The 27,238-nt window shown below is 40.7% G+C and overlaps 1 protein-coding gene across 3 annotated transcripts in view; it reads left to right on the top strand.

Moving 5' to 3' along the window:
- The window catches only part of umps (uridine monophosphate synthetase), a 38,174-nt gene extending 14,220 nt beyond the window's left edge, over positions 1–23,954 (top strand). Inside the window, exons 3-10 of one of the 3 annotated variants that reach the window (XM_061926490.2) lie at positions 280–404; positions 7,156–7,343; positions 10,152–10,243; positions 11,675–11,835; positions 11,916–12,033; positions 17,313–17,488; positions 17,646–17,760; positions 22,910–23,950. In XM_061926490.2, coding sequence (XP_061782474.1) covers positions 280–404; positions 7,156–7,343; positions 10,152–10,243; positions 11,675–11,835; positions 11,916–12,033; positions 17,313–17,488; positions 17,646–17,760; positions 22,910–23,085 — 1,151 coding nt within the window. In that variant the 3' untranslated portion in view covers positions 23,086–23,950. Of the gene's footprint in view, positions 1–279; positions 405–7,155; positions 7,344–10,151; positions 10,244–11,674; positions 11,836–11,915; positions 12,034–17,312; positions 17,489–17,645; positions 17,761–22,906 lie in introns of all 3 variants that reach the window. The other 2 variants (XM_061926489.2, XM_061926491.2) reach the window with 2 other exon arrangements.
- The last annotated feature ends 3,284 nt before the right edge of the window (positions 23,955–27,238 follow it).

The following is a 27,238-nucleotide window of genomic DNA, read 5'->3' as shown; positions in this document are numbered from 1 at the left end:
TGTCATGTGGCAAATGCATTCTATACATCACTGGCAATGGGGTCTTTGTGTTTCCTGTTTGTCCACTGTGTTTGAAGGTTGCAAAAAGAGCGCATATTTGTTCAGAAGTTGTCTATATTCAGATAAAGCAAGCGCATGAATAGCTTTCGGAGATGTGGCCATCTTGATGTAAATTGAACACTCATAGCTTGGCTGTAAAGTCATTTCCAGCTCCGGCTTCCAACTTCTGCGGTAAATGGAACGCACCATTATCGCTAAGTCTTTTTGTTACTGTTTTAGGAACCAAGCGTATGGTGGAGGGCTCATTTAAAGAGGGAGATACTTGTCTAATCATTGAAGACACGGTGACCAGTGGCAGCAGCATCATGGAAACGGCTGAAGTGCTGTACAAAGAAGGGCTGAAGGTGCGGTAGGACAATTATATTACCACTATTTAGTAGGGAATCATTCCAAAAGTGGCGATAAAATCTATCCTCACAAGAGCCTTGGACACGCATAAGTGGTCAGGACTAAACCCCAGCAGTATTACGCTCCTCCCAATAGTTGTAATTTTTGTTAAAAGCTGAAGTCATTGATGTCGGCACTAAATAGACTAGAAATCCCCACCATGGTTATCCATGTAAAAATAAAGTTAAAGCACTGTTTAGCGGCCTATGCAGTCAGCAATGATCAAATTCCTGGTGCAGCACAAAGTATTTACCGTATTTTCCGCACTATAAGGCGCATCTAAAAACCACAATTTTTCTCAAAAGCTGACAGTGCGCCTAATAACCCGGTGCGCTTTATTACGATTCATTTTCATAAAGTTTCGGTCTCGCAACTTCGGTAAACAGCCGCCATCTTTTTTCCCGGTAGAACAGGAAGCGCTTCTTCTTCTACGCAAGCAACCGCCAAGGAAAGCACCCGCCCCCATAGAACAGGAAGCGCTTCACCCGCCCCCATAGAACAGGAAGCGCTTCACCCGCCCCCGGAAGAAGAAGAAAAAACGCGCGGATATCACCGTACGTTTCATTTCCTGTTTACATCTGTAAAGACCACAAAATGGCTCCTACAAAGGACAAGGATCCGGTTCATAAAAAGACGCAATCTCTCCATCCGCACACGGATTACTACCGTATTTCACAGCAACTGATATTCCTGTGAACTGCACTGTGGAACGGGAGCACGTACGGTGAATATTCGCACCACAGAGAATGAGAAGTCATCCTTCACTGTGGTTCTAGCTTGCCATGCTAACTTCCACCCAGGGTGATATTCAAAAGGAAGACCTTGCCAAAAGAGACCTTTCCAGCCGGCGTCATCATAAAAGCTAACTCGAAGGGATGGATGGATGAAGAAAAGATGAGCGAGTGGTTAAGGGAAGTTTACGCGAAGAGGCCGGGTGGCTTTTTTCACACAGCTCCGAAGGCGAACACACCTTCACTAAGACGGGCAGATAGCGCCGGTCGACATACGCCAACATCTGCCAGTGGATCGTAAATGCCTGGGCAGATAGTTTCGGTCACAACTGTGGTCCGAGCTTTCCGGAAGGCAGGATTCACAGAACTGCTGCACAACAACAGCGACACTGAATCCGATGACTTCGACGAGGCGGAGCCGGCCATTTTTGGATCCCACGCTTGCGCAACTTTTCAATTCGGACACCGAAGACGAAGAATTCGAAGGATTTACGAATGAAGAATAACTTCAGAAGGTGAGCGCTATGTTTATTTTGTGTGTTGTGACATTAACGTTCGAGCAACATTATGTTGCTATTTATTGCTCTACACCATTTTGAATTTTACTATGTTTGTGATTGCACATTTGCGTACATTTTGGGACAGAGTTGTTAGAACGCTGGTTTTCAATATATTATTAAAGTTTGACTGAACTATCTGACTGTTTTTTTGACATTCACTTTAGCGCAGCGTTTTTTTGACATTCACTTTAGCGCAGCGTAGGCGCGGCTTTTAGTCCGGGGCGGCTTATTGGTGGACAAAATTATGAAATATGTAATTCATAGAAGGTGCGGCTAATAATCCGGTGCGCCTTATAGTGCGGAAAATACGGTAACTAAATCACAATGAGTCATGACTAGGGATGATGTTTGATAAGAAATTTTCGAGTTCGAGCCCATTATCGAATCCTCTTATCGAACCGATTCCTCATCGATTCTCTTATCGAATCCAGATAGGTTGTTGTGTATGGAAAAAAACACAATATTTGGTTTACCAAAAGCTCACTTTTATTTTATAAGAAAGAAAGAAAAATAAAAAATAAATATTGACTGTTACCCCCCTAAAAAAATATATATATTGACTGTTGTTACCCAAAGTATATTAAGTGGGATTTTTCAGAAAAACAATTATATAAGTAACACAAAAACAACCTGTCTCTGTGATCACTATAGGTGTATAAATAATAATATAGTGTTAAATAAAATCAATCCCTCGGGCACAAAACTGAAAATAATACAGCTCTCCAAAAAATGCACTTCTGCTGCTATTGGAACATACTAACTACACACACTATGACACTAGAACACCACAGTCATCAATCAACAATTCTTCACCCCTTACATGAGAGCGAAGCCTGGCAATAATTGCATATTGCCTGTTCTGCCCTCACTATATGTGTTTAGGTTATACAGCTTGGCAGACAGCGAACAAACAATCCAAGACGTCTAATAAAGTTCCAAAGCAGATTAATCCATTTAGGCTCTTTATTGTTGTTGATCTTGCTTTGTCTTTTCCTATCTTTACTTTTGTCTTGCACTGGACTGTTATTTCTTATTATTTTTTACTGAAATACACACAATGACAAATGTATAAGCTATGTGATTCAATTAACATACTGAAATGTAATACACAATATGTAAATATTAGCTTCACACAAATATACAGTACTATCATCAAACAAATACTTCTGAGTGTTGAAACTATTTCGATGGTGGAAATATATGACTGGCAGCCATTTTAAGTCCTCAAAACATCCATTGAAACAGTGCACAAAAATCGTTTTTCAATAAACATCTTAGTATCTAACTTAACCACTTTCCACCTTAATATTGAGTTACATAAACAAGTTAAACAGTTTACTTACAGACTTATCTTTTCCAAGGCTTGTAAGAGCTAACACAACTTGTCTACTTCTCAATTGTCTCAACCCTCGGAAGTGCCCAAACTAATAAAAACTAAACTAGACTCGTAGTATTTTCATATCGCCACAAGATGTCAGTAAGAGTCTACAATCAAATGGGCATAACATTGCAGGTCCCACAGGGCATTTCCTGTATGTGGGAAGGGATTCGTTCCTAGGGATTCGAATAAAGAACCAACTCTTTTTCTTTACTATAGTGGCCTCGATAATGGGAACCGGTTCTCAAAAAGGGATTCGAGTCCATGAAATCAGTTCTTTTCTTATCGAACAACCGGGAGAACCGATTTCGAACATCATCCCCAGTTATGACGCAAGACCAAAGCTACATACCGCTCATATTTTAGTTAGCAAATCATCTGGTTTATGAAGGAAAATGGAGGATGTTAGAGCACCGACCCATCTAGTCCTAATATTTGCCTTCTGTAGCAGAAGAAACAAAATTGTATCTTAATCTGTGTCTTTACATAAAATAGGCTAGCGTTTCAGAGAAAGAGGTGATAGTTAAGATTTTCTTTTTAATAAACAAACAAATATTGATCATTTAGAATAGTACCGCTCGCTACTGTGGTACAAATAAAGCTCTTTCCAGTATCGAAAATGTCCTTTTTCCTATGAGGTATTACAGTGTAATACTATTTGTACAAAATTCTAATACATTATCTTGTGAACAACTTGATGATGGCGCTCCTTCAAATGACTAATGTCTAAAAATGTTCTTCTACAAACCAATGTCTTTTTATTAGAAATCCCACTAGGGCTCTCAAGCTGCATGCGGCCCTTTGGTGCCGCCCAAGTGACTCCATGGAAGGTTTTCGAAAATGGAAAAAGATTAGGAAAAACATTTTTTGGTTTTAATATGGTTTCTGTAGGAGGACACACATGACACAAATATTGTCAATGTTTTTCAATGCTGTAAAAATGTGCTAAATAAATGTAAAATTTCAACATTTCTGTAAACAAAGATTTGCGTCTGCCTGCGACACATTTCTTTCAGCACGGTGTGGTGCCAGGCTGTAAAAAGGCTGTTGCAAACAAAACAAATATCTGTGCGAGCAGATATTCTCAAAAATTAACTACATCAAATCCAAATACTGCACCCGCCTTGTTTCAGACGCGCAATATAGAGCCTCGGTTTGCCTTGTGAGCTGTGTCGCCCCGAGCAGGGGCCGTACGCCGTGCGTGCTGGAAGCGGGAGCAGATCGGCGGCGGTCTATTCGTCAGCACTGGCGAGAGGCTCCTGCGCACCTGCTCGTTAAGCTATCAGTCTTTGTGTGCCAGGAGGGATGCAAAGTAGACACGCAGGGAAGCCTGTGGACGCATGTGTTGATTGATCAGGCTGTTTCGCCTCAACTGTCGTCGTCCGCAGCGGTTCTTAGGCCGCGCCATGTTATGTACTGCCAGCTGTTTCGTAGGCGAAGGAAAGCGTGGGAAACTTTGCGGGTCGGGCACGACCAGCACGTGCGTGTCTGTAACGGCCGCTTTCGCTTTGACTGCTTTGGCGGGACTTTTTTCCTGTTTATTGCTGCACGGGAGGAGGCAGGAGGATGTGGCTCTGAAAAGGCGACCTCTCAGCACATCTCTGGAGCTCGTTGCGGTCGTCCCACGGAGGTGGGTAAGCGCTAGTGATGTGCTATACCTCTCATTTCCAATCCGATACTGAGTAAAATTCAGGCTGGTATCAGCGATACCGATCCGATACCGATATTTTGTGTCTGGTAAAATTGAAAAAGTAGTGTATATCAAGTGATGCTGCTCTTGGGGAATTATCTTCAAGGCTAAAACAAAATCCCTTAATTATTATGTTACTTTACATTGTGTTGCTGCTGGTTATAAACACGATCTCAATTAACTAAAGTATATAAAGTATCGATATTTAGATTTGAGAATTGATATTAGAGCATCAGGATCTGGTATTGGTGGTATGGATATTTAAGTATCGATTCGTACATCACTAGTAAGCGCGAGCAGCAGGTGGACCAGCCGGCAGAGGAGGCAAGCTGTACCGCCTCAACATGTGTTGCCTTTATTATAAGACTTATACAAGGCTTTTAATTTTTTGCGGCTCCAGACAGATTTGTTTTTGTTTTTTTGGTCCAATATGGCTCTTTCAACATTTTGAGATGCCGACCCCTGTACTAGGGATTAGGGTTGTACATCTCTTTGTGATGGAAGATGCAATAGGCATGTAGATCCACGGGTTACGACAAGATTTTAAAACGGAAAGATTTAAGAAGATTCAATTTTTACAAGATTTGATACAGTGTACATACGATTTCATTTTACGGTTTGCATTTTCTGTTGTGTGTGTATGTGTAATATTTGGTATCGTTACCATCGACATTTGTGTCAATCCACCCACCGCAGTAAGCTGTATTTTAGCTCGATGCTGTTTTAGATACCGGAATACATTTGTTGTGCTGCTGCCTTTTTTTAAAGAAACTTTGCAGCGTGCAGTCACTTGTACCATACCTGTTGTCAAAATTCTAAAGCACTGACAACATTTTTCCTTTCTTTGTAACAAATGTCTCGCTCTTGTTGGCATTAGCATTTGCCACGTTTTTCCAGGCTCCTGGATCTACCCTAAGGAAATAAGGGGGTGGGCGAGGGCTACAGAAGCTCATGGGGGCTAAAAGAGCCATTTTATTGTTAAGTGTTTTGAAATGTATATATTTTTAAATTTTACTTACTTAAGGTTTTAGAGTGTTTGTAATGGTAAAGAAAAAAGAGGGTTGCACATCTAGTTTGTGACATTATGCGGGTTCACTTCCTGTTGTAGACTTCTCCCGTGTATAGATCTTAACATCTGCCGCTCGTTTTTGAGAAAGCACAGCCCATAGGTTGTGCACAATTAAATAGCTTAGCTGCTCAGACAGTACATAGCTGTCCCTAAATTGCCAACATACCTGGAGGTGTGATCAATATGGCATCATCATATAATTTGCGATGATGCATATATACAGTATGCCTTTTTAAAAAGGCAAAAAAATAAATAAATAAATAAATATATATATATATATATATATATATATATATATATATATATATATATATATATATATATATATATATATATATATATTAAAACAAATCAGTATTGACACATCTTTTCTTACATAATATTGTTTTGCTCTATTTTTCAATTGTTGCTGCTTATCGTACAATGTACTTTGTAGAGAATTTTTTTTTCTAGAGATTTCTCCCATCGTTTAGTCAGTCTTTCTTATTAGAAACAACTAGCAAAAAACCTAGAATTTATCATTGGGCATTATGGTGTTATTGTAGACTGTACTCGTGTATAAAAACTCTACTCCTGTCACTCCGTGTCCATGACGAGAAGCAAGAGTTGCAGAGAACCTGACGTCACATTTGCTTTGTGCTGCTGCGAGCCTTTCTCCTAAAAAGTCACTACTGATCATTTATATTTTGAAAATCGCTGTCCGCGGGTATATTTCGGCTATAATAAAGTATGTCCACATCACAGTCATGCTGCCTCTGCTCCAGACAATCCTGTGCGTATTGGTTACGTAATCACATTTGGTTTCCGCAGTGTTAATTTGGTGATCAAAGGCTTTCTTCGGCAGCCACATTTTTGGTGCATCACTAGTCAATAGTGCACAAATAATAAACTATGTATATCCATTCATACTGTAGCGACCTGCTGGTGCTAATGTGTACGTTTGTTTGTTAAAAGGAGTGTTGGACTTAGTGGGTCTTCTGGACACTGCAATACATTTTTAGATTATTTTGTTTTAATGTAAAAATGCTAATTTTTAAGTTGTGGCTTTTAATAATTTACAGTCGCGTGCCACTAATCAATTAAATTAACAGTAAACCCTGCAGCAATGTGTTCATACTAGTAATACTATCTGTCAGGAGTTTTACCCCGGTTTATCATTAATACTGGTAATCGTTACGTCCCTAAATCCTACTAAATTCTTAGTCCGAGCACAAATATGATGCTCTTGCCATGCTGCCCCCTGTTTGTTGGTGTAACATAAGATTTGTCCTGTGTGAAAGGTGACAGATGCCATTGTGCTGATGGACAGAGAGCAAGGTGCTGTGGACACGTTGGCGTCAAAGGGAATCAGACTCCATCCTATCATCTCCATGTTCAAGCTGCTCAATGTGCTTCAGGCCTCTGAACGCATTGACCCAGAGACGGTCCAGATAGTGCGCAAGTTCATCTCGGACCACAACACTTTTAGGTGCTGTATGATACCACTTGTGGTTGAGCTGCATAATTATGGCCAAATTACTCATCTTTTTTTTTTTAATCAATATTGAAATGACAATTATTAATTTTGCTTTTTTATGTTCCATCCATCCATCCATTTTCTACCGCTTATTCCCTTTGGGGTCGCGGGGGGCGCTGGAGCCTATCTCTGCTACAATCGGGCGGAAGGCGGTGTACACCCTGGACAAGTCGCCACCTCATCGCAGGGCCGCTTTTTTATGTTGACATAAAAAAGCAGCCACAATTCATGGGTGGCCCACAATGTTCCCTCTAATTTTTCATGTGTGTGAGCAAACGCACAAACTCCCTGAGCATTCAGTGGAGCACATGTGAGCAACATCAGACATTCACACTGTCGCCACACCAGCGTCACACCTGTCCCAAACCTGACATCATAACAATTTAAATGTTTTATTAAAATAATTTTCTGATATAAGTGATTTTGCCAGAGGGGTTAGTGCGTCTGCCTCACAATACGAAGGTCCTGGGTTCGATCCTGCGCTCGAGATCTTTCTGTGTGGAGTTTGCATGTTCTCCCCGTGACTGCGTGGGTTCCTTCCGGGTACTCCAGCTTCCTCCCACCTCCAAAGACATAGGTTGATTGGACTAAATTGGCCCTAGTGTGTGAATGTGAGTGTGAATGTTGTCTTGTCTATCTGTGTTGGCCCCTGTGATGAGGTGGCAACTTGTCCAGGGGTGTACCCCGCCTTCTGCCTGAATGCAGCTGAGATAGGCTTCAGCACCCCCCGAGACCCCGAACGGGACAAGCTGTAGAAAATGGATGGATGGATGGAAGTGATTTTGCCCTCTTACAATGACAATAACTAAAAACATGTTTTTCATGACCTATGTGCTAGTATTGTATGTCTGGCTGCAGATCCTGCCTTTAAAAGAAATGTTACCCCTTTCAGAGATTACATTTAGTTCCTGTAACGTTCTGTCTGTAAAATACATCTTTTTATTAGTAATTATGAAATGTAGTGACAACATTTCATGAATAATATCCTTAGATTAACATTCTTAATAAATGGCAGTAAAATAAGCACACATGTGGTTGTGGAGTCAGAGTGTTACAACCTGGCATTTACACAATGTGTGGCGTTGGGGTTGTCCGACTTTTTGTGTGGCCATAAACGCAGCACTGGCTAAGTGCCATGAGTGCGTGTGTTGGTGCAGGTGAGACAGAGCGAGCGGCTTCTGTTGATATGATGAATGACAAACTTGGTTTAAGCCTGGTTTGATTGGCAGAAAATTACCAGTTTTTATTGATAAAAGTTTTTTTTACTCATGTTTTTGGTGTGGTTACAAACAGTTTTGCTCAATAAAGTGATTGATGGAATTCCTGTCCGTAAAGTGTCTCGACAGACGATAATTGAACTGTGTTGACGAAGATTGTTTTATTCATCGGGGCCACTCTTGTTGTCACCTGTCACTCACAGAGTTGCATTGCAAAATCATACAGAATAAATTGTAATGTGTTTATTTTGTTTAAAGTTCAGATGGGATTTTTGATTTTCTGCGCGGCATTAATTTGCTGGCGCAGAGGACGCGCAAGCAGTGCGCAATTGCGAAGGCACGCACCTTAGAGGGAACGTTGGTGGCCCACATGCCATTAATTGGATACCCCCGCTTGACCTAATCATATATTTGATCGTTTGCACTGTGAAACATGTATAACAAATGACAACATACAAATATTTAGTGTAATGTTTGAAGTCATGAAAGTCTGTTAATGCACAAATACATTTCTGCATTCTGTGGACTCATACGCAGGCGCACAGGGGTTGCATGAATTTAAATTCCTTTACAGCCTGTGTCTTATTCAATGAGATGACAATTTAGCGAGTTTTGATGTTATTGGGAATACTGACAAAGTTAGTAATTAAATAACGGACATGTGACCATCCCAGAAAACAAGCGGTTATACACTATAAACAAGTTGTGGCTAAGTTTGCGAGTAAATACTTCACCTGCTGCATGTTTCCTCTCCTTCTTGACACTGAGTCACAGCAGTTGAGTGAAGGAGCGACCAGTCACATGACGATATGTTGCGCTTTCAAAATGAAATCCATCCATTTTCTACCGCTTGTCCCTTTTTGGAGTCGCGGGGGGTGCTGGAGCCTATCTCAGCTGCATTCGGGCGGAAGGCGGAGTACACCATGGACAAGTCGCAAAATGAAATCAACATCAAATATTTTCTCCTCCGTGATATAACTGCATTTGTCTCCAATATTGTCCAAACCTTTCGCCATCTAATAGCAGTACGGTCTTAATCCCATGCCGAGGCTCCACAGACGTAAAGCCAGTGAAAGGAAGCGATCAGCTGGAGGATCCATCCATCCATCCATCCATTTTCTACCGCTTGTCCCTTTTGGGGTCTCAGGGGGTGCTGGAGCCTGTCTCAGCTGCATTCGGGCGGAAGGCGGGGTACACCCTGGACAAGTCAGTGAAAGGAAGCGATCAGCTGGAGCAAAAGTTTGTTAATGTTATTAATACTAATAATGTTTATGTTTCACTTTTGTGCTAATAAACAATGGCCTATGGCATGAGCGAGCAGGCGCGGCGTCAAAGGGCTCTTTTTTTGCCACTGTGGTTGTGAAAGTGCTTGATTTGACAATCCCTCTAATTTAATTGTAAATCTTTCTGATTAAAACTCGATCAATTGTGCAGCCCTAACCTGACAAAAATAACTCTCTCACAATCCATTTGCAAGCACTGTCAGAATCAATCACTTTTAAATGTTTTTGACATTTGCCATGTCTTTTTTTTTTTTTTTTAGACCCAATGAAGATAATGGACATTATGTCCCGGTATCAAAGAAGCAATGTGTGGAACAGGAGCTGACCTATGAAGCCAGAGCCAAACTGCCAAGTATGAAATGTTCAGTGTGGGCCACAATCCATTTCTTGTTTTAGTGAAATGTATTTTCATAACTGTCTTTCTGTCATGATAAAATAGTAAATAGACAAATACAGGTGGAACCAATCAGGGTTGGGCACGGTATGGATTTGAACGATTCAGATTATTTTAAGAGGCAGGGTCAACAATTTACTATTTGCTCAGGGCTAATTTCAAGCTGTATATAAATATTAATAATTTGAACTTGAAAATACACATTTTATGAAGTTTCTTTCGACAGGATTATATTTTTACAAATGCTCACTTTATTTGTAAAAACCTCATAAAAAAAAAGAAGGTCCACAGGCTTTTATGCTGCTGATTCCAATCATCCATGAGAGAAATTGGCCGATACCAATTGTATGTATTAACCGTAATAGTTTTCATTAGTTTTTGTTGAGTGCTATTGACGTTATAATGATTAAACAAGTCCATTATTTTCTTTTATTACACACAATTCTAGTGTGTGAATGTGAGTGTGAATGTTGTCTATCTGTGTTGGCCCTGTGATGAGGTGGTGACTTGTCCAGGGTGTACCCAGCCTTCCGCCCGAATGCAGCTGAGATAGGCTCCAGCGACCCCAAAAGGGACAAGCGGTAGAAAATGGATGGATGGATGTTTAACCAAAACAATTAGTTAATTTTGGACATGTTGCATTGTAAATGTGTAAACAGCAGATTATTTTTATCTAACTTTGTATGCATGTTTGAAATAAATTAAACAAATTCAATAGCACACAATAACTTCAAAAAAAACAAACTACTACAACAGAATTTTTTTTTTTTTTTTTACCTTTAAAGTCCTTCTGTGTCCTAGGAATTATTCCCTGAGTTTGTAAAAATTTACAAAAATGTAAAAAGCCCAAGATTTTAAGAAAATAAAACTATTGAACTAATCACTCTAGTATCAGTCAAATGATCCTTGGTTTCTACACTGACAATTTATGGATCGATTTGTGTTCCTAGTGTGTGCCTGGCAGCGACAACAGAGTAGCCTGGCAGTTTCTCTTATAGTATCCTCTCTTACTTTTATTAATGTATTTGTTGATTTCCTGTTAATTTCTACTTACTTTTTACTGTTACACTTTCATCTACACTTCTTAATCTTACACTTATTTTTTTGTGATATAAAGCTAGTTTTTAGTGGCTACTGCCTGCTCCTCTTTGCTTTTCCTCTGTAACATGTTTAGCATCGTTGTACAGTCTTGCAGTGATAATAAAACTAAATAAATGTAGTGTACTAGCCAAAATGGAGTATTATTGTTTTAGAGGAGCGGCTTGACATGATTTACGGAGACAGTTAGCTGTTTAGGCACCTCTGGGGCACCTAGTTCTTCATAAGTTAATTTGAGTTCATTTTAGTTGTATTCCGGGCTTCATCTCCAATGTTTTTGTATTTTTGTAGATGTTCAGCCTCTAGCGTCAAAGCTATTGACAGTCATGGCAGAGAAGCAGTCCAACCTGTGTGTTTCTGCTGATGTTACAAGCACTGAGGAGCTGCTCCACCTGGCAGATACTCTGGGTCCAAAGATTTGCCTCCTGAAGACCCACGTCGACATCCTAAAGGTAGTAGCTTAACCGGTCCACTTGATTCCAGGAGAAAGTTAGAAAATCTAAAATGATGAATTTGTGATATCTGGTATCAGGATTTCTCTGTGGCCTTCAGCCAAAAGCTGCAGGCTGTTGCTGAGAAACACAATTTTCTCATTTTTGAAGATCGCAAGTTTGCTGACATTGGGAATACAGTCAAGCACCAATATGAAGGTGAGACGTTACAACTGTTATGATCAACACAAGTTTAATTGAAGGCTTTTGTTTACATAACACAAAACAATTAGTGTTTGTATTTCAAATAGTGCTATCAAACTTTTTTTTAACGCAGGTTAATAACACATTTGAATTTAGATTAGTATATTAATTACTTGCTTGGATAATTTAAATCAACTTAAAAAAAATTGACATGCATGCAAATTTATTGTCATAATGCCATTTGTTGGCCTAAACTTGGTAACAGTACAATATTTTCACATATAACATAACTTTTAAAAAGAAAAACACATTTTTAGATAACAAATATAGTTTAAAAAAAGTAGTTTATTGAAATAATATAATAATGTAAAGAATTTACCTCTTCAAGCAGACTGAAGGGGACTTGGAAATACTTTTAAGTGAGGTGTGATTTGACGTCTTCCCGTCTCATACGAGCCAATAATGACATTGAGCCAAGTGACCGAAGAGGGACTGCTGGTCAATAACGCTGAGATGGCAGCGAGAAATGGCTTTGAAAGAGCAGATATTCCTATTGCTATGCTATCTCCCACAATCAGAGGAGTAGTCGTTGGGCAGCAGGGAAGTTGAGACAACACCAGTTCATAGCGCAGACAGTCTACCGTGGATACCTACAACAGCTTCAGGCGCAGGCGGGGAGCAAACCTCAGCAGGAGTATGTTAGCTATAAGGCTGTGGGAGCTGGAGAGCTTCTAACGGTTGGGTTTACTCAAACTATGCTCTGTGGCGGGGCTCTCCCTTAGAGATAGGGTGAGAAGCTCTGCCATCCGGGAGGAGCTCAAAGTAAAGCCGCTGCTCCTCCACATTGAGAGGAGCCAGATGAGGTGGTTCGGGCATCTGGTCAGGATGCCACCCGAACGCCTCCCTAGGGAGGTGTTTAGGGCACGTCCGACCGGCAGGAGGCCGCGGGGAAGACCCAGGACACGTTGGGAAGACTATGTCTCCCGGCTGGCCTGGGAACGCCTCAGGGTCCCACAGGAAGAGCTGGATGAAGTGGCTGGGGAGAGGGAAGTCTGGGCTTCCCTGCTTAGGCTGCTGCCCCCGCGACCCGACCTCGGATAAGCGGAAGAAGATGGATGGATGGATGGATGGATGGATGCTCTCAATTTAAAGCTTAACAAAAAGCTGAGAGATCGCTTGTATCTCAAAATACTCTTACGTTGAGGTACCACTGTTTTATTCTGATAAACATATTTATGTAATTAACCCATCCATTGCGCAGCATGACTAAAAATCCCTGAATTGTATCTGGCAATGGATTTCAGGTAGTTTGTTCAAATACTGTTGCACATGCGCAGATGGGCAGTTGATCCAATAGTGACCGGCTGCAAGACGCTGAACAGCACCATGGTCCTCTCGATGGGAGGATAGAATAGGAAAAATAGAAACAGAGTTTATTTAAGAAGGTAGCTAAGGAAATGTAAAATGCAAACTTAATTTGGACCCCTGAACGAAATCAAATGAGATAAAAGATAATGAAGCAGGTACATTAAAGGCAAATAATAAAGCGTACACAAATCTCTACACTGCATTTGTGCACTCCAAACCAATTAACTTTTAGCACAACTGACAAGATAGTCCAGAACAACAGCAACCTTTCTCTGCATGTCAGTCGGAGCATGGACGGTCTTTTCCTTCGTATTTAAAACTCCTTCCATCAATCCACTGATCATTATGAATGAACTTCAAGACATTCAAAAGTTTTGTTTCCATGATTTTCGTCCAAAAGTTCCTTCAGAAAAACTCTTCCGCCAGTCTTTCTTTGCATCATGCATTTGCCCCAATACATTCTTTGTAGAAGCGACATGTTTGTTGCGCAATCTAAGGGGCACGGACCCCACCCAACAGGAAGCGAGACCCGCGCGACGCCACACACAAATAAATAATACGATTTTAAAAATAATTTAAAAAATAAAATAAAATAAGTAAATAATAAAAATAAATACAAAAATAATAATAAATGAATAAAAGCCTGGCAGGCCACCAAACCGCAGTCCCTGCAACCCGCGCCGGCCGACGAGGCAATGAGGGGTGCGCCGTACTCCCGAACCCCAACCCCCCCATGCATGTGTACAAGGCCCCCAGAGTGTCTACTGTGTAGTTAAAATTAGGAGGTCAGCCGTTACATCCGACCTCCAGTCCCTATTGATGTGTGTACTGTAGCGTAAGTGAGATATGTATGCTTGTGGGAACTAATAATGCGATTAAAATTGGGGGACATCAAGGTCATGGTGGGTCCCAACCAAGCCGAGCCCCCCAAATCCCAAGTGTCTAATATGCAGCTAAGATTGAGGGATGGACGAGCAGAGGACAAGACAGGAGGACTGGAGCCCCATAGGAGGCATCCTCATCCCCCCCGCCATGCCTCCCCGCAGGACAATCCCCCAAAGTCTTATATATGTGTGACTGTGTGTGCTATAAGTAGGAGGAGTAGAGGGCCCTCTACTTCTCCTACTTATAGCACACACAGTCCCCCCCCCAGTCCATGTAGGCGACAACCAGGAACTATGGCCTACCGTGACCCACACCAGAACACTTTAACGTGACGCCACGCAAGTCCACCCCCCGCCAAACAAAGCCAGCCCCAACCCAACCCTGCAGAGTCCACACCAGCAACCGAACACAGAAAAACTGCACATCCCCCATGCCCAATGCAAACGCTGCATCCCGGCCATCCACACAGCAACGTGCCCATACGAGTCCCGGCCAGGGGACGGAACCCCCCAACGGGGGAAGAAGCCAATGCATCCCGTCCGCATGTCCGTTCCCAAACCAGCCGGCAAGCCAACGCCAGCCAGCCCCCACAACCCCACAAGCGCACAGATACCAATCACAGCCTCCAACCACTCAAACCCAACACAGCAATGCCAACCGCTGGTAGCACCACAGCAACCATCACCGCTACCGTTCGCAGGACAAACACCCGCGATCGCCGAAACCGAAACAAAAAAGCGACCGACCCCGTAAACCACAACAACGCACACCCCCAGCTACCACCGAGGCCGCCAACCCCCCTACCCCAACTCATCCACAGCCAGGCCAATCGAGCCACCGGACATCTACACCCATACACACACACCTACACATACATATACACATACATACAGTATATGTATATACATATACACACATACACATACATACACACATACACATGCATGCATATACATATACACATACATACACACACATATATACACATTAATACACCTACATACATATACATATGCTCACATGTACACATACACACAAAAAAAATAAACCCTTTAAAAAAAATAAAATAAATAAAAAATAATCAAGAGGCCTGGTCGCCGGTCAGCAGTCTTGAGCCTCCATGTTTCGTGATTTTGAGCCACACGAATGCATTCATAATATTTCTGTAGGGTCCAGTCTTTGAGGTTATTCTTGGTCTACCTCGCCATCGTTTACTATTCATTGTTCCGTCTAGTGGCAATCTCTCAAGGTTGTTTACTCTAGCAATATGACCAAAGTAGGCTAACTTTGTTCTCCTGATAGTAGGGCTGTGTGATATATCGATATACACGATATATCGATATATGCGATATATCGCGGGTTTGTCTCTGTGCGATATAGAAAATGACTATATCTTGATATTCGAGTATACGTTCTCACGCGGTTGCTTTTAGCTGCGGGCATTACACTACAGGCTCTTCTCACTCTGTCTTGTCGCTCCTTCTCACAGACAACAAGCGCACCTTCTTACACACGTCACATACTGTCACGTCACACATCACATACGTATACGCCCTCCTTGAGCAGAGAGGTAGCAGCATGGCTAAAGTTAGCTGTGATGCGAGTGGGAAGACGAGAGAAAGAAGGTGCGAATCTGGTAACAAATGAAGGAATAATTAATTCCCAAGAAAAACAGCAGGGTGTCCATCGTCTGGCGGTGGTTTGGCTTCAAGTGGGAATATGTCGAACAGACTTCCGTAATTTGTCAAGTGTGGGGCGAAAGCGTTTCTACAAAAAGTAGCATTACTGCTAATATGTAGCATCATTTGAAAAGTCACCTAAAGAGTGCTTGAAACTTCACATGTCAACATCTCCGTTCGGTGCCACACCATCAAAATGCCGAGGCAAACATTTCCACATCAAAACCGTATGAAAAAAAGAGTTAACAGAAGGAGATAACGTCCGCAGTAACCCACCACATAGCGAAAGACGAACACTATTTGATTTCCTATTATGCAGCTCATTTTTATTTGACACTTATTGAAATATCTTGTGTGACATCATGTTTTAAACCAATCGCTTGTTTTAAAATGTCTCTGACAATCTTGCACTTTCTGTTTTGGAAATGACATGAATGTTTGTGCCACTGCTTAACTGTTTAATAAATACAGTTTTGGTAAATTGACATAGTTGTGATTTCCTTCTCTGCCTGAAAGTTTAAAAGTAGCTTTATTAATGCAGTATGAAGAAAAATGTTTTAATGTAGACACATAGAATCATCATACTGCTGTGATTATATGCATCAAGTGTTAATTCAAGGCTAAGGCAAAATATCGAGATTTATATTGTGTATCGCGATATGGTCTAAAAATATTGAGATATTAAAAAAAGGCCATATCGCCCAGCCCTACCTGATAGTGAGAAGTAGTACTATTGTACTACAGTTAATTTAATCACCCAGAAAACTATTTCATATGGGTTTTTATTGAAATTGTTACATGTACCCGTTAATAACTTAGTAGTGTGTACTAGTACAGGGTTTCTGCGGGTCAATAAAAAGCATTTAATGGATTTTCCAAAAAATAAGGCCTTAAATGGCATTAAAAAGCATTAAATCTGATGTCCAGAGGTAGTAAAAAAATGTAATGCGGTGAAATCACATACGCTAATTGCAAGTCGGCGATTGAAGGCAGTCGGTGCCAAAAATGTTTGGCGTATCCAACAAAGCAAATTCTGCTGTTGCCACGACGCCACCACAACTGGTGGCTGTTGCTACCATTTCCTTAAAAATAAATTAAATTACACTCTCATATTAAACAGTCTTCTGAACCCATTCTAATTTACTAACGAGTATCAAGTAATAAAACGCATTTTTTTCTTTACAGACAGTTATAGGCTTTTGACTTGTATACAATAACTACCTGCACTGGGACATATGCATTATCGTACATTTATTTTAAGTGGCATAAAAAAGGCATTACAAAGCATTGAAATAGATTTTATGATACCTGCAGAAACATTGCAGTAGTGTGTAGACTTTTAAAATCTTCTTTGGTCTCCAGGTGGTTTGTACCAGATTTCTTCATGGTCCCACATAGTGAACGCTCATGCAGTGCCAGGACCAGGCGTAGTGAGCGGCCTGGCTTCTGTTGGGAGACCCCTGGGCCGAGGCTGTCTGCTCATTGCACAGATGAGCTCTCAGGGCTCGCTGGCGACTGGCGAGTACACAAAGGCTGTGGTAAGCATGCTGGCTTAGCAGTAAACTCACATCAGTAGTTGTCCAGCCACCAATGCAAAGAGGTGACGTTTTTCCATGTATCAGTGGAAAGAGGGAAAATCAAAACTCCACTGTATCTCATGGTCACTTTAATCTGTACTAATAAATGTCTTTACAGGTGAAAATGGCTGAGGAACATTCAGATTTTGTGATGGGCTTTATCTGTGGTTCGAAGATCACAAAGAGGCCTGAGTTCATCCACATGACCCCTGGGGTACAAATGAAGGCTGGAGGTGACTGAATTGACTTTGTTTGACAAAATATGTTTAGACATTAAGTAGGGCTGCGCGTTTTTTTTAGAAAAAAACTTAATTGCGATTTTTCTCTTCAAAACTGCAATTACTATTTAAAATGCAAAGATAACAAGTGAAAGAAGACATGTTGCTTTTAAACTGTCAACACAATAGAACAATATGCAATTACATTTTAATTTTTTTAAATTGGCTTTATGCAGACAGGCTCAAAGCTTTTCTCGACAATAAATCATGCTCTTACACTGAATAAATTATCAACACAATCTATACAATGAACGTAATGTAAAATAGTCCTAATATACTGTATAGTAATAATGAAAGAAAATGTCCACAGTCATCCTATAGCCGGAGGACGCTGGCATTGTGGATTTCCCACTTCTCTGTTCAATCTTGAGCTTAATCTGTGCTAGTTTTTAACTGTTTTAATTAGAATAATTTGCTATTTGTTCCTTACATTTTAACTTATCTCTTAGTTCTTGTGCAATTCAACGACCGCGCTTGTTATTTTTAGCTGTGCGGCACAATACCTGATACCACCAGCTGATCCTTTCTTTGATCCACTGTAGTTTGATTTATATTCCCACACTGTAGTTGGATTTATATTCCCACACTGCAGCTGAGAGGTGGTTTGTCTTCTGAACATCCTCAAACCTGACTTTTTGAATTGGATCAATGCCCTTTATTGCCACGGAGAGGTATTGTGCAGTTAGCCTTTTCTGCCGTGACCGCTGCCTTCTACGAAACCTAGCTTGACTAGCGTAGTTGTCCAGGTCGCCTTCACATGCTGTAGGCCTGGGTAACTGACTGCCAGTCCAGTGAAGAGCCAATGCATCATGGTGACCTGACATGCTCTGGAGTGTTCTTCTCTGGGAGCCGTGCCCGCAGCTGGACCCACTCATCACTAAATCGTTAAACACCTCCCTCTCCTCCGGTCACGTCCCCTCTCCCCCAAAACTGGCTGCAGTCACACCCATACTCAAAAAACCTAGCCTTGACCCTGACTCCCCCAACAACTACCGGCCCATCTCCAATCTGCCTTTTCTGTCAAAAGTTCTGGATCGAGTCGTAGCCAAGCAATTCACTGCTGACTCGGATGTTAATGACTTCTTTGAACAGTTCCAATCTGGTTTCTACTCCAAACACAGCAAAAAGACTGCCCTCATCAAAGTGACCATTGACCTTCTGTTATCCTCTGACACCGGAACCCTCAACATCTTCATCCTCTTCGACCTCAGTGCTGCCTTTTATACCATTAATCGTTCCATACCCATATCCCGCCTAAAATCCACTATTGGCATTACCCTATCCTGGTTCCAATCCTATCTCTCTGATTATTTTCCATAAACAACTGCCAATCTGCCACAGCTCCTGTTACCTATTGTGTCCCCCAGGGCTCAGTGCTTGATCCCCCTATTTCCACTCTTGGAAATAGGGGGATCCTATTTCCCCTATTTCATCATGGCGGTTAAGGATCTGTCCAATGGGAACAATGCAGACATTGTTCCCCTTGGACAGATCCTTAACCGCCATGATCTCTGGTTCAACTGTTACGCCGACGACACACAGTTCTACCTCCCCTCCAAAACCATCACCCTCTCCACCTTTACCGCCTGCCTGACTGACATAAAAACCTGGATGCAAACAAGCTTTCTAAAACTCAACTGCAATACATCAGAAGTCCTAATCATTGGCCCAGACACCCTTACCCACTCCACCCAGAACCTTTCCCTCTATATTGATTGCTACATGGTCACCCCCTTCACTGTAGTCCGTAACCTAGAAGTCTTCTTTGACGCCATCATCTCCTTCTTGACCCATGCCAACCAGACCACCAACATTGCATTCTCCCACTTTCAAGACATTGCCCGTCTCCGACCTAAACTCTATTCCACTGCTGCAGAGACATTCATAATTCTTTCATTTAATCTAGGCTTTATTATACCATTAGTCTCCTCTACGGCACCACCACCAAAGTCATCAACCATTTGCCTTTTCACCGATACCCGCTCCAGGGAACACATCACACCAGTCCTCCGTAACCTTCACTGGCTACCAGTCCGACACAAAATCAACTTCATAGATCTACTCACCACCTACAAGGCCCTCAACAAGAAGGCTCTCCCCTACATCTACAACCTCCTTCACCACCATGTTCTCTCCCGAGCCCTCAGGTGTGACGATGGCAACTGTCTGCAAATCCCCAAGACCAAGCGACGGACCTGAAGCTACAAGGCATTTTCAGTTGCTGCCCCCTCCCTCTGGAACCCACTTCCTACCCACATCTCTTAGTAATTTAACTTGATGAAACCTTTGCTAACCTTTCACCCTACAAAATAAAAGTATGTGCTTTTAGGTTAGTGTATTTTCATATCTACCCTTCTACTGTTTGATTAATTTCACTTACTGTATTTTTCAGACTATAAGTCGCAACGGAGTATACGTTGCACCGGCCGAAAATGCACAATAAAGAAGGAAAAAAACATATATACGTCGCACTGGAGTATAAGTCGCATTTTTGGGGGAAATTTATTTGATAAAATCCAACACCAAGAATAGACATTTGAAAGGCAATTCAAAATAAATAAAGAATAGTGAACAACAGGCTGAATAAGTGTATGCTATATGACGCACAAATAACCAACTGAGAACGTGCCTGGTATGTTAACGCAACACATCATGGCAAGAGTCATTCAAATAACTACAACATATAGAACATGCTATACGTTTACCAAACACTCCCGATCGCTAAATCCCATGAAATCTTCCTCCCCGGTGTTGCCTCTGGTATGTCCTTTCTGCTGCTCGATTGCCGTTCTCTGCAGCATATTTCACTACGTCCAGCTTGTAATCTGCAGGATATGATTTCCTTTTCGGTGCTATTTTGGTTCAGTCCTTCTCAGTTTTTATAAGTTACCGCCAATGTTGATGTGATCCATTTTAATAGCTACGGCAGTAGCATATAGCAGTTAGCATCCCATGACCCACAATGCACTTCTGCCATGACCCTCCCCCGCCGAATTCTTATTGGTTGACGTGTGAGTGACGATTGCTGCCATTTGCTTCGTCTCTTACGCGAATGAGATAAATAATATCATTTGATATTTTACTGTAATGTGTTAATAATTTCACACATATGTCGCTCCGGAATATATGTCGCACCCACGGCCAAACTATGAAAAAAAACTGCGACTTATAATCCGAAAAATACGGTAATCAAAACTTTTCTAACATTCCACACTACCAAATAATAAAAAGTATGCCCTATAATTCCTGCTAATATGGTATTGATAAACATCGGTATCGACCAACACTCACGTATCCAATATAGGTATCATATCAGGATTTTATTTACGCGCGTTTTATGGTTACAAAGTACTCCGATAAATTATTAATACTGTACAAAAATAAAAATAAATAATACAAATTACCTTAAAGGGGAACATTATCACAATTTCAGAATTGTTAAAACCATTAAAAATCAGTTCCCAGTGGCTTATTATATTTTTCGAAGTTTTTTTCAAAATTTTACCCATCACGCAATATCCCTAAAAAAAGCTTCAAAGTGCCTGATTTTAACCATCGTTATAAACACCCGTCCATTTTCCTGTGACGTCACATAGTGAAGCCAACACAAACAAACATGGCGGAAAGAACAGCAAGCTATAGCGACATTAGTTCGGATTCAGACTCGGATTTCAGCGGCTTAAGCGATTCAACAGATTACGAATGTATTGAAACGGATGGTTGTAGTGTGGAGGTAGGTAGCGAAAACGAAATTGAAGAAGAAACTGAAGCTATTGAGCCATATCGGTTTGAAGCGTATGCAAGCGAAACCGACGAAAACGACACGACAGCCAGCGACACGGGAGAAAGCAAGGACGAATTTGGCGATCGCCTTCTAACCAACGATTGGTATGTGTTTGTTTGGCATTAAAGGAAACTAACAACTATGAACTAGGTTTACAGCATATGAAATACATTTGGCAACAACATGCACTTTGAGAGTGCAGACAGCCCAATTTTCATCAATTATTATATTCTGTAGACATACCCTCATCCGCGCTCTTTTCCTGAAAGCTGATCTGTCCAGTTTTGGAGTTGATGTCAGCAGGCCAGGGAAGCTACGGTCGATAGGGGGTTTAGCTCCCTCGTCTGCGGGAACAAACTGCCGCCATTGCTTGCCGTGCTACCGAGGTTCTTTGTCCCTGAATTGCTCACACTCTCCGGCAGATTCAATGGGGGTCTGGCGGCAGATTTCTTTGACTTTATCGTTGGAAATGCATCTGCTTTGAGTGTCGCAGGATATCCACACATTCTTGCCATCTCTGTCGTAGCATAGCTTTCGTCGGTAAAGTGTGCGGAACAAACGTCCAATTTCTTGCCACTTTCGCATCTTTGGGCCACTGGTGCAACTTGAATCTGTCCCTGCTCGTGTTGTTACACCCTCCGACAACACACCGACGAGGCATTTGACTCGGTGTTTGAGAAAATGTTGGATTGCTTCCCGATGTGACGTTGTGACGTCATCGCTCCGAGAGCGAATATTAGAAAGGCGTTTAATTCGCCAAAATTCACCCATTTAGAGTTCGGAAATCGGTTAAAAAAATATATGGTCTTTTTTTCTGCAACATCAAGGTATATATTGACGCTTACATAGGTCTGGTGATAATGTTCCCCTTTAAGTTTTAACCTCCATTATGAGACAGAATATTCTGATGGCAGTGTGTCAAAGAAAGAGAATACTGACCAACATCAGTCGCATGCTTGGTCTAAGCCAATGCTTTTTAAATATCTGAGTGTGGTTATATGTAGACTCAGAACACCGTTGTAAAAACGGAACTTGTACGTACGTAGACCGAGGACCTCCTTTGTAGAAGCAGTTGAGGTAATTAGCATTGAGGAAACGTCCCTTTCTTGCTTTTACTATTTAAACAAGCAGTTATTTATTTTATTTTACCTCATCATAGTTTAGTGCTAAGACTGAAAATGATCAAAGGACTAACTCTCCCTGGGAAAAATGTTTTCATGTTAGGATTCTTGGTAAACACTAGAGGGTGCTGTGGCTCAAAACAAACTGGCTGATCACTGACCTGTCTTCCTGACTCCTCCCCTTTGTGGCCCACAGCAGATGTTCTGGGCCAGCAGTACACCACTCCAGAGGATGTGATCTACAACAAGGGCTCCGATATCATCATTGTTGGCAGAGGAATCCTCGAGGCGTCTGATAGGCTTGAAGCTGCTGAGGGTTACAGGAAGTCGGGCTGGGACGCCTACACCAGGAGGATGGGTCAGGGTTGCCAATAGGAGAGCAACATTCGTACAACACTGGGTTTTTTTTTTGGTGCAGATATCCATAATCGCCATTTGTTTATTTCCAATGCGGATTCAAAAATGTGTTTGTGTGTGTGCTCGGCAAACCTTACTGGGGGTAGTTCAACATGTTGCACACTTTGCTAAAATCTGCTCAATCCAATTCTCTTCTTTGCAGCTGTTGACAGGTTTGAAACATTCCATTTCACTATCTTGGCAGTATTTCTTTGTCCTTTACCTTCTTGCTTCCCATTGAACGTGGCCATTTACACCAAGACTTGTCATACAATCCAAGGTCTTTGGCTCCAGTTCAAGTAGTCAAGAATATATGGTCAGTAATGGTCTACATAATACCGTCTTTGTATTTACATTTCATCTTGAACCCATCGGTTACTTTTCATCGATGGAATAAACAGTAACAATGGAAATGTTTGTTCCCTCTGCAGCACAGTTCAAGCTGCTTTCAATGACGTACTCTACAATCACTGGCCCATAAGGAATTACTTTTTATATGCAAACAATGTTTTTGTAAAACCTGCAATAAATGTTGCGTATGTTTTCCGTTTCTTTAGCCAACTGACATGCAGATAAACTACCTCATCTGCCTCACTTTGTGCATGTTTTCTGCATTTTGCCACAATAAATAAAAAAATAACTGTTATTCTCCATCCTGACTACAACTCTTCTATTTTTGTTTTGTTTATTATAGCTGAGATAGGCTCCAGCGACCCCGAAGGGAATAAGCGGTAGAAAATGGATGGATGGATGGATTTAACTCTCATCATTGGCTTCAAATTGGTGAAAAGAAAAAGTCTTATTATGAACATTTGTCATTTTACAACCAGAATGAACATTTCCACTGTGGATAAGTGTTACAATAATGCTCAAGATTGTTTCAATTAAAGTGTTTACCGGACTTAAGTACAAAGGTTAATGTTTTTTGTCATGTCTTAATGGAGAGAAAAAAAAGGGCTTAAATAACTATTTTGAAGTTTATTTGGTAAAAGTTTCTGGCAACACTTTATTGCCAACAGCTTCTTTCCCAGAGCTGTCACCATCTTGAACTCTAACTTGTAATAATAATTTGCCCCTATACAATATCCTACCCTAATACCCTACTGTGCAATATTACCCTTCGAGTGCAATACGTCCGACACCGATTATTTATTACTCCGGTTCTTGTTCTGTATATTGTACAGTATTTTGTATTTCTATAGTGTTTTGTATATTGTACAGGACTGCTTATTATTTTTATTGGATAATAGTCTGTTTATTTCAATTGTTAGTTTTTTCTTTATTACCTGTTGTGTAATTTATTTTTACCCCATATTTGTTCCCACTACCGCACCTTAAGTTGGAGTCCTTAATCTCATTATATGCACATATAATGACAATAAAGTCCATTCTATTGTATTCAGTAGTGCGTCGTGGTTAGAGTGTCCGCCCTGAGATCGGTAGGTCGTGAGTTCAAACCCCGGCCGAGTCATACCAAAGACTATAAAAATGGGACCCATTGCCTCCCTGCTTGGCACTCCGCATCAAGGGTTGGAATTGGGGGTTAAATCACCAACAATGATTCCCGGGCGTGGCCACCGCTGCTGCTGACTGCTCCCCTCACCTCCCAGGGGGTGATCAAGGGTGATGGGTCAAATGCAGAGAATAATTTCACCACTCGTAGTGTGTGTGTGTGTGTGTGTGTGTGACTATCGTGGGTACTTTAACTTATAAAGCATTTAGTAAATACTGACATAAACACTCGCTAGTACGCAGTTTACAAACACAGTTATATGTGAATGATTAATTAAAGTATATTCCATTACCTACCGCTTGTCCGTCGCGTGGGTGGACTGGAGCCTATCCCAGCTGCATTGGGGCGGACGGCGGCGTACACCCTGGACAAGTCGCCCAACACTCGGGCCAATTTAGTGTCCCTTATCCCCAGGTGCGTGTCTTTGGCCACAAGTACAATGGCATTGTACAAAACTAGTGAATTTGGACTCATTTTATTCATTACAAAGAAGTTAGTAAGGGTTACATAATATTTCAGCATATTTCTGTGCTGCCATAAAATGTGTCCCCCCTTCTACTTTTCTCAAATGATGTATTCACTTTACGTGGTTTATTCTGTACATACTTAGCATCAACAACAAAAATGGGAATTTGGACTCATGTTATCAATCACAAAAAACAAAGTTAGTAGGGGTTACATAATATTTCTGTGCTGCCATAAAATGTGTCCTCGTTCTATTTTCCTCAAATGATCATGTATTAACTTCATGTGATTTATTCTGTACATACTTAGTATCAACAACAAAAATATGAATTTGGACTCATGTTATTAATCACAAAAAAAAAGTTAGTAAGGGTTACATATAGAGATGTCCGATAATATCGGCCGATAAATGCTTTAAAATGTAATATCGGAAATTATTGGTATCGTTTTTTATTTTTTATTATCGGTATCGTTTTTGTTTTTGTTTTTTTTAAATTTATTTATTAAATCAACATAAAAAACACAAGATACACTTATTAAAACCTCCCTCCCCCATTTACACTCATTCACACAAAAGGGTTGTTTCATTCTGTTATTAATATTCTGGTTCCTACATTATATATCAATATATATCAATACAGTCTGCAAGGGATACAGTCCGTAAGCACACATGATTGTGCGTGCTGCTGGTCCACTAATAGTACCAACCTTTAACAGTTAATTTTACTCATTTTCATTAATTACTAGTTTCTATGTTACTGTTTTTATATTGTTTTACTTTCTTTTTTATTCAAGAAAATGTTTTTAATTTATCTTATTTTATTTTATATGTATATATTTTTTTAAAAAGGACCTTATCTTCACCATACCTGGTTGTCCAAATTAGGCATAATGTGTTAATTCCACGACTGTATATATCGGTATCGGTAATTAAAGAGTTGGACAATATCGGAATATCGGATATCGGCAAAAAGCCATTATCGGACATCGCTCGTTACATAATATTTCAGCATATTTCTGTGCTGCCATAAAATGTGTTCCCTTCTATTTTCCTCAAATGATGTATTAACTTCACGTGGTTTATTCTGTACATATTTAGCATCATCAACAACACTTGTGAATGTGGACTCATGTTATTAACCACACAAAAAAAGTTAGTACGGGTTACATAATATTTATAATCATTTACATCATTAATATCACGGAAGTGCTGCCGCTGTTTGGACAAGACACATAGCTCCGCCCCCATGCGTGCTCCCACGGTAGGGGATACTAAATATTTCAGGGATACAGAACTTCGCACGACAGCGGAATACCCGGAGGGAACCCACGCAAGTCTCGGGGATAACATACAAACTCCACTCAGAAAGACCTCGAACCTAGGACCTTCTTATTGTGAGGCACACACACTAACCCATGTTCCACTGTGCTGCCCCTAAAGTATATTCCATCCATCCATTTTCTACCGTTTGTCCCTTTCGGGGAATCTAAATATGATCTGGACCAAAAATGACTCCATAGTCTGTACTGCTCGCGTGTGATATCATATCTGAGTTATTGGGTATAAATATGGGAAAATATCTACACTTCAATAATTCTTACAAAAAAGGTCGATGAAAATAATAGATATTGTTGTTTATAGAAAACATTCAAACCCTTTAATTATGGAATCTAACATATTGAAATTCAATATTTTGTTTCATGAGCAAACAGCTGAATTTATTCACAAAGCGAATCATAACCTGCTACCCGAGAATGTAAAACAGTTATTCACATCACAAGAGGACACATATAACTTTGGGGGAAATTTAGAACATTTGTACGCACGTACAACCCTTAAAACCTTTACTATATCAGTATCAGTATGTGGAATTAAATTGTGGAATGGATTAAGCAAATAAATAAAAAATACTACTAATAAATAATTATATATATATATATATATATATATATATATATATATATATATATATACATAGACATACACACACATAAATATATAGTAAAGCTAACCCAATAACCATTATTAAAATGTATAAATACTGGATGTAAGTGCATGTGTCAAAGTACACCTAAGGATATTTTTACATGCACTTTTTAAATGATCTAACCTATTAAAAAAATGCCAACTTCAAGCATTTTATAGATGAGCTT

This window comes from Nerophis lumbriciformis, linkage group LG31 (assembly GCF_033978685.3).
Source record: "Nerophis lumbriciformis linkage group LG31, RoL_Nlum_v2.1, whole genome shotgun sequence".
Taxonomy (NCBI): Eukaryota; Metazoa; Chordata; class Actinopteri; order Syngnathiformes; family Syngnathidae; genus Nerophis; species Nerophis lumbriciformis.
This window is presented reverse-complemented; position numbering and strand designations above follow the sequence as displayed.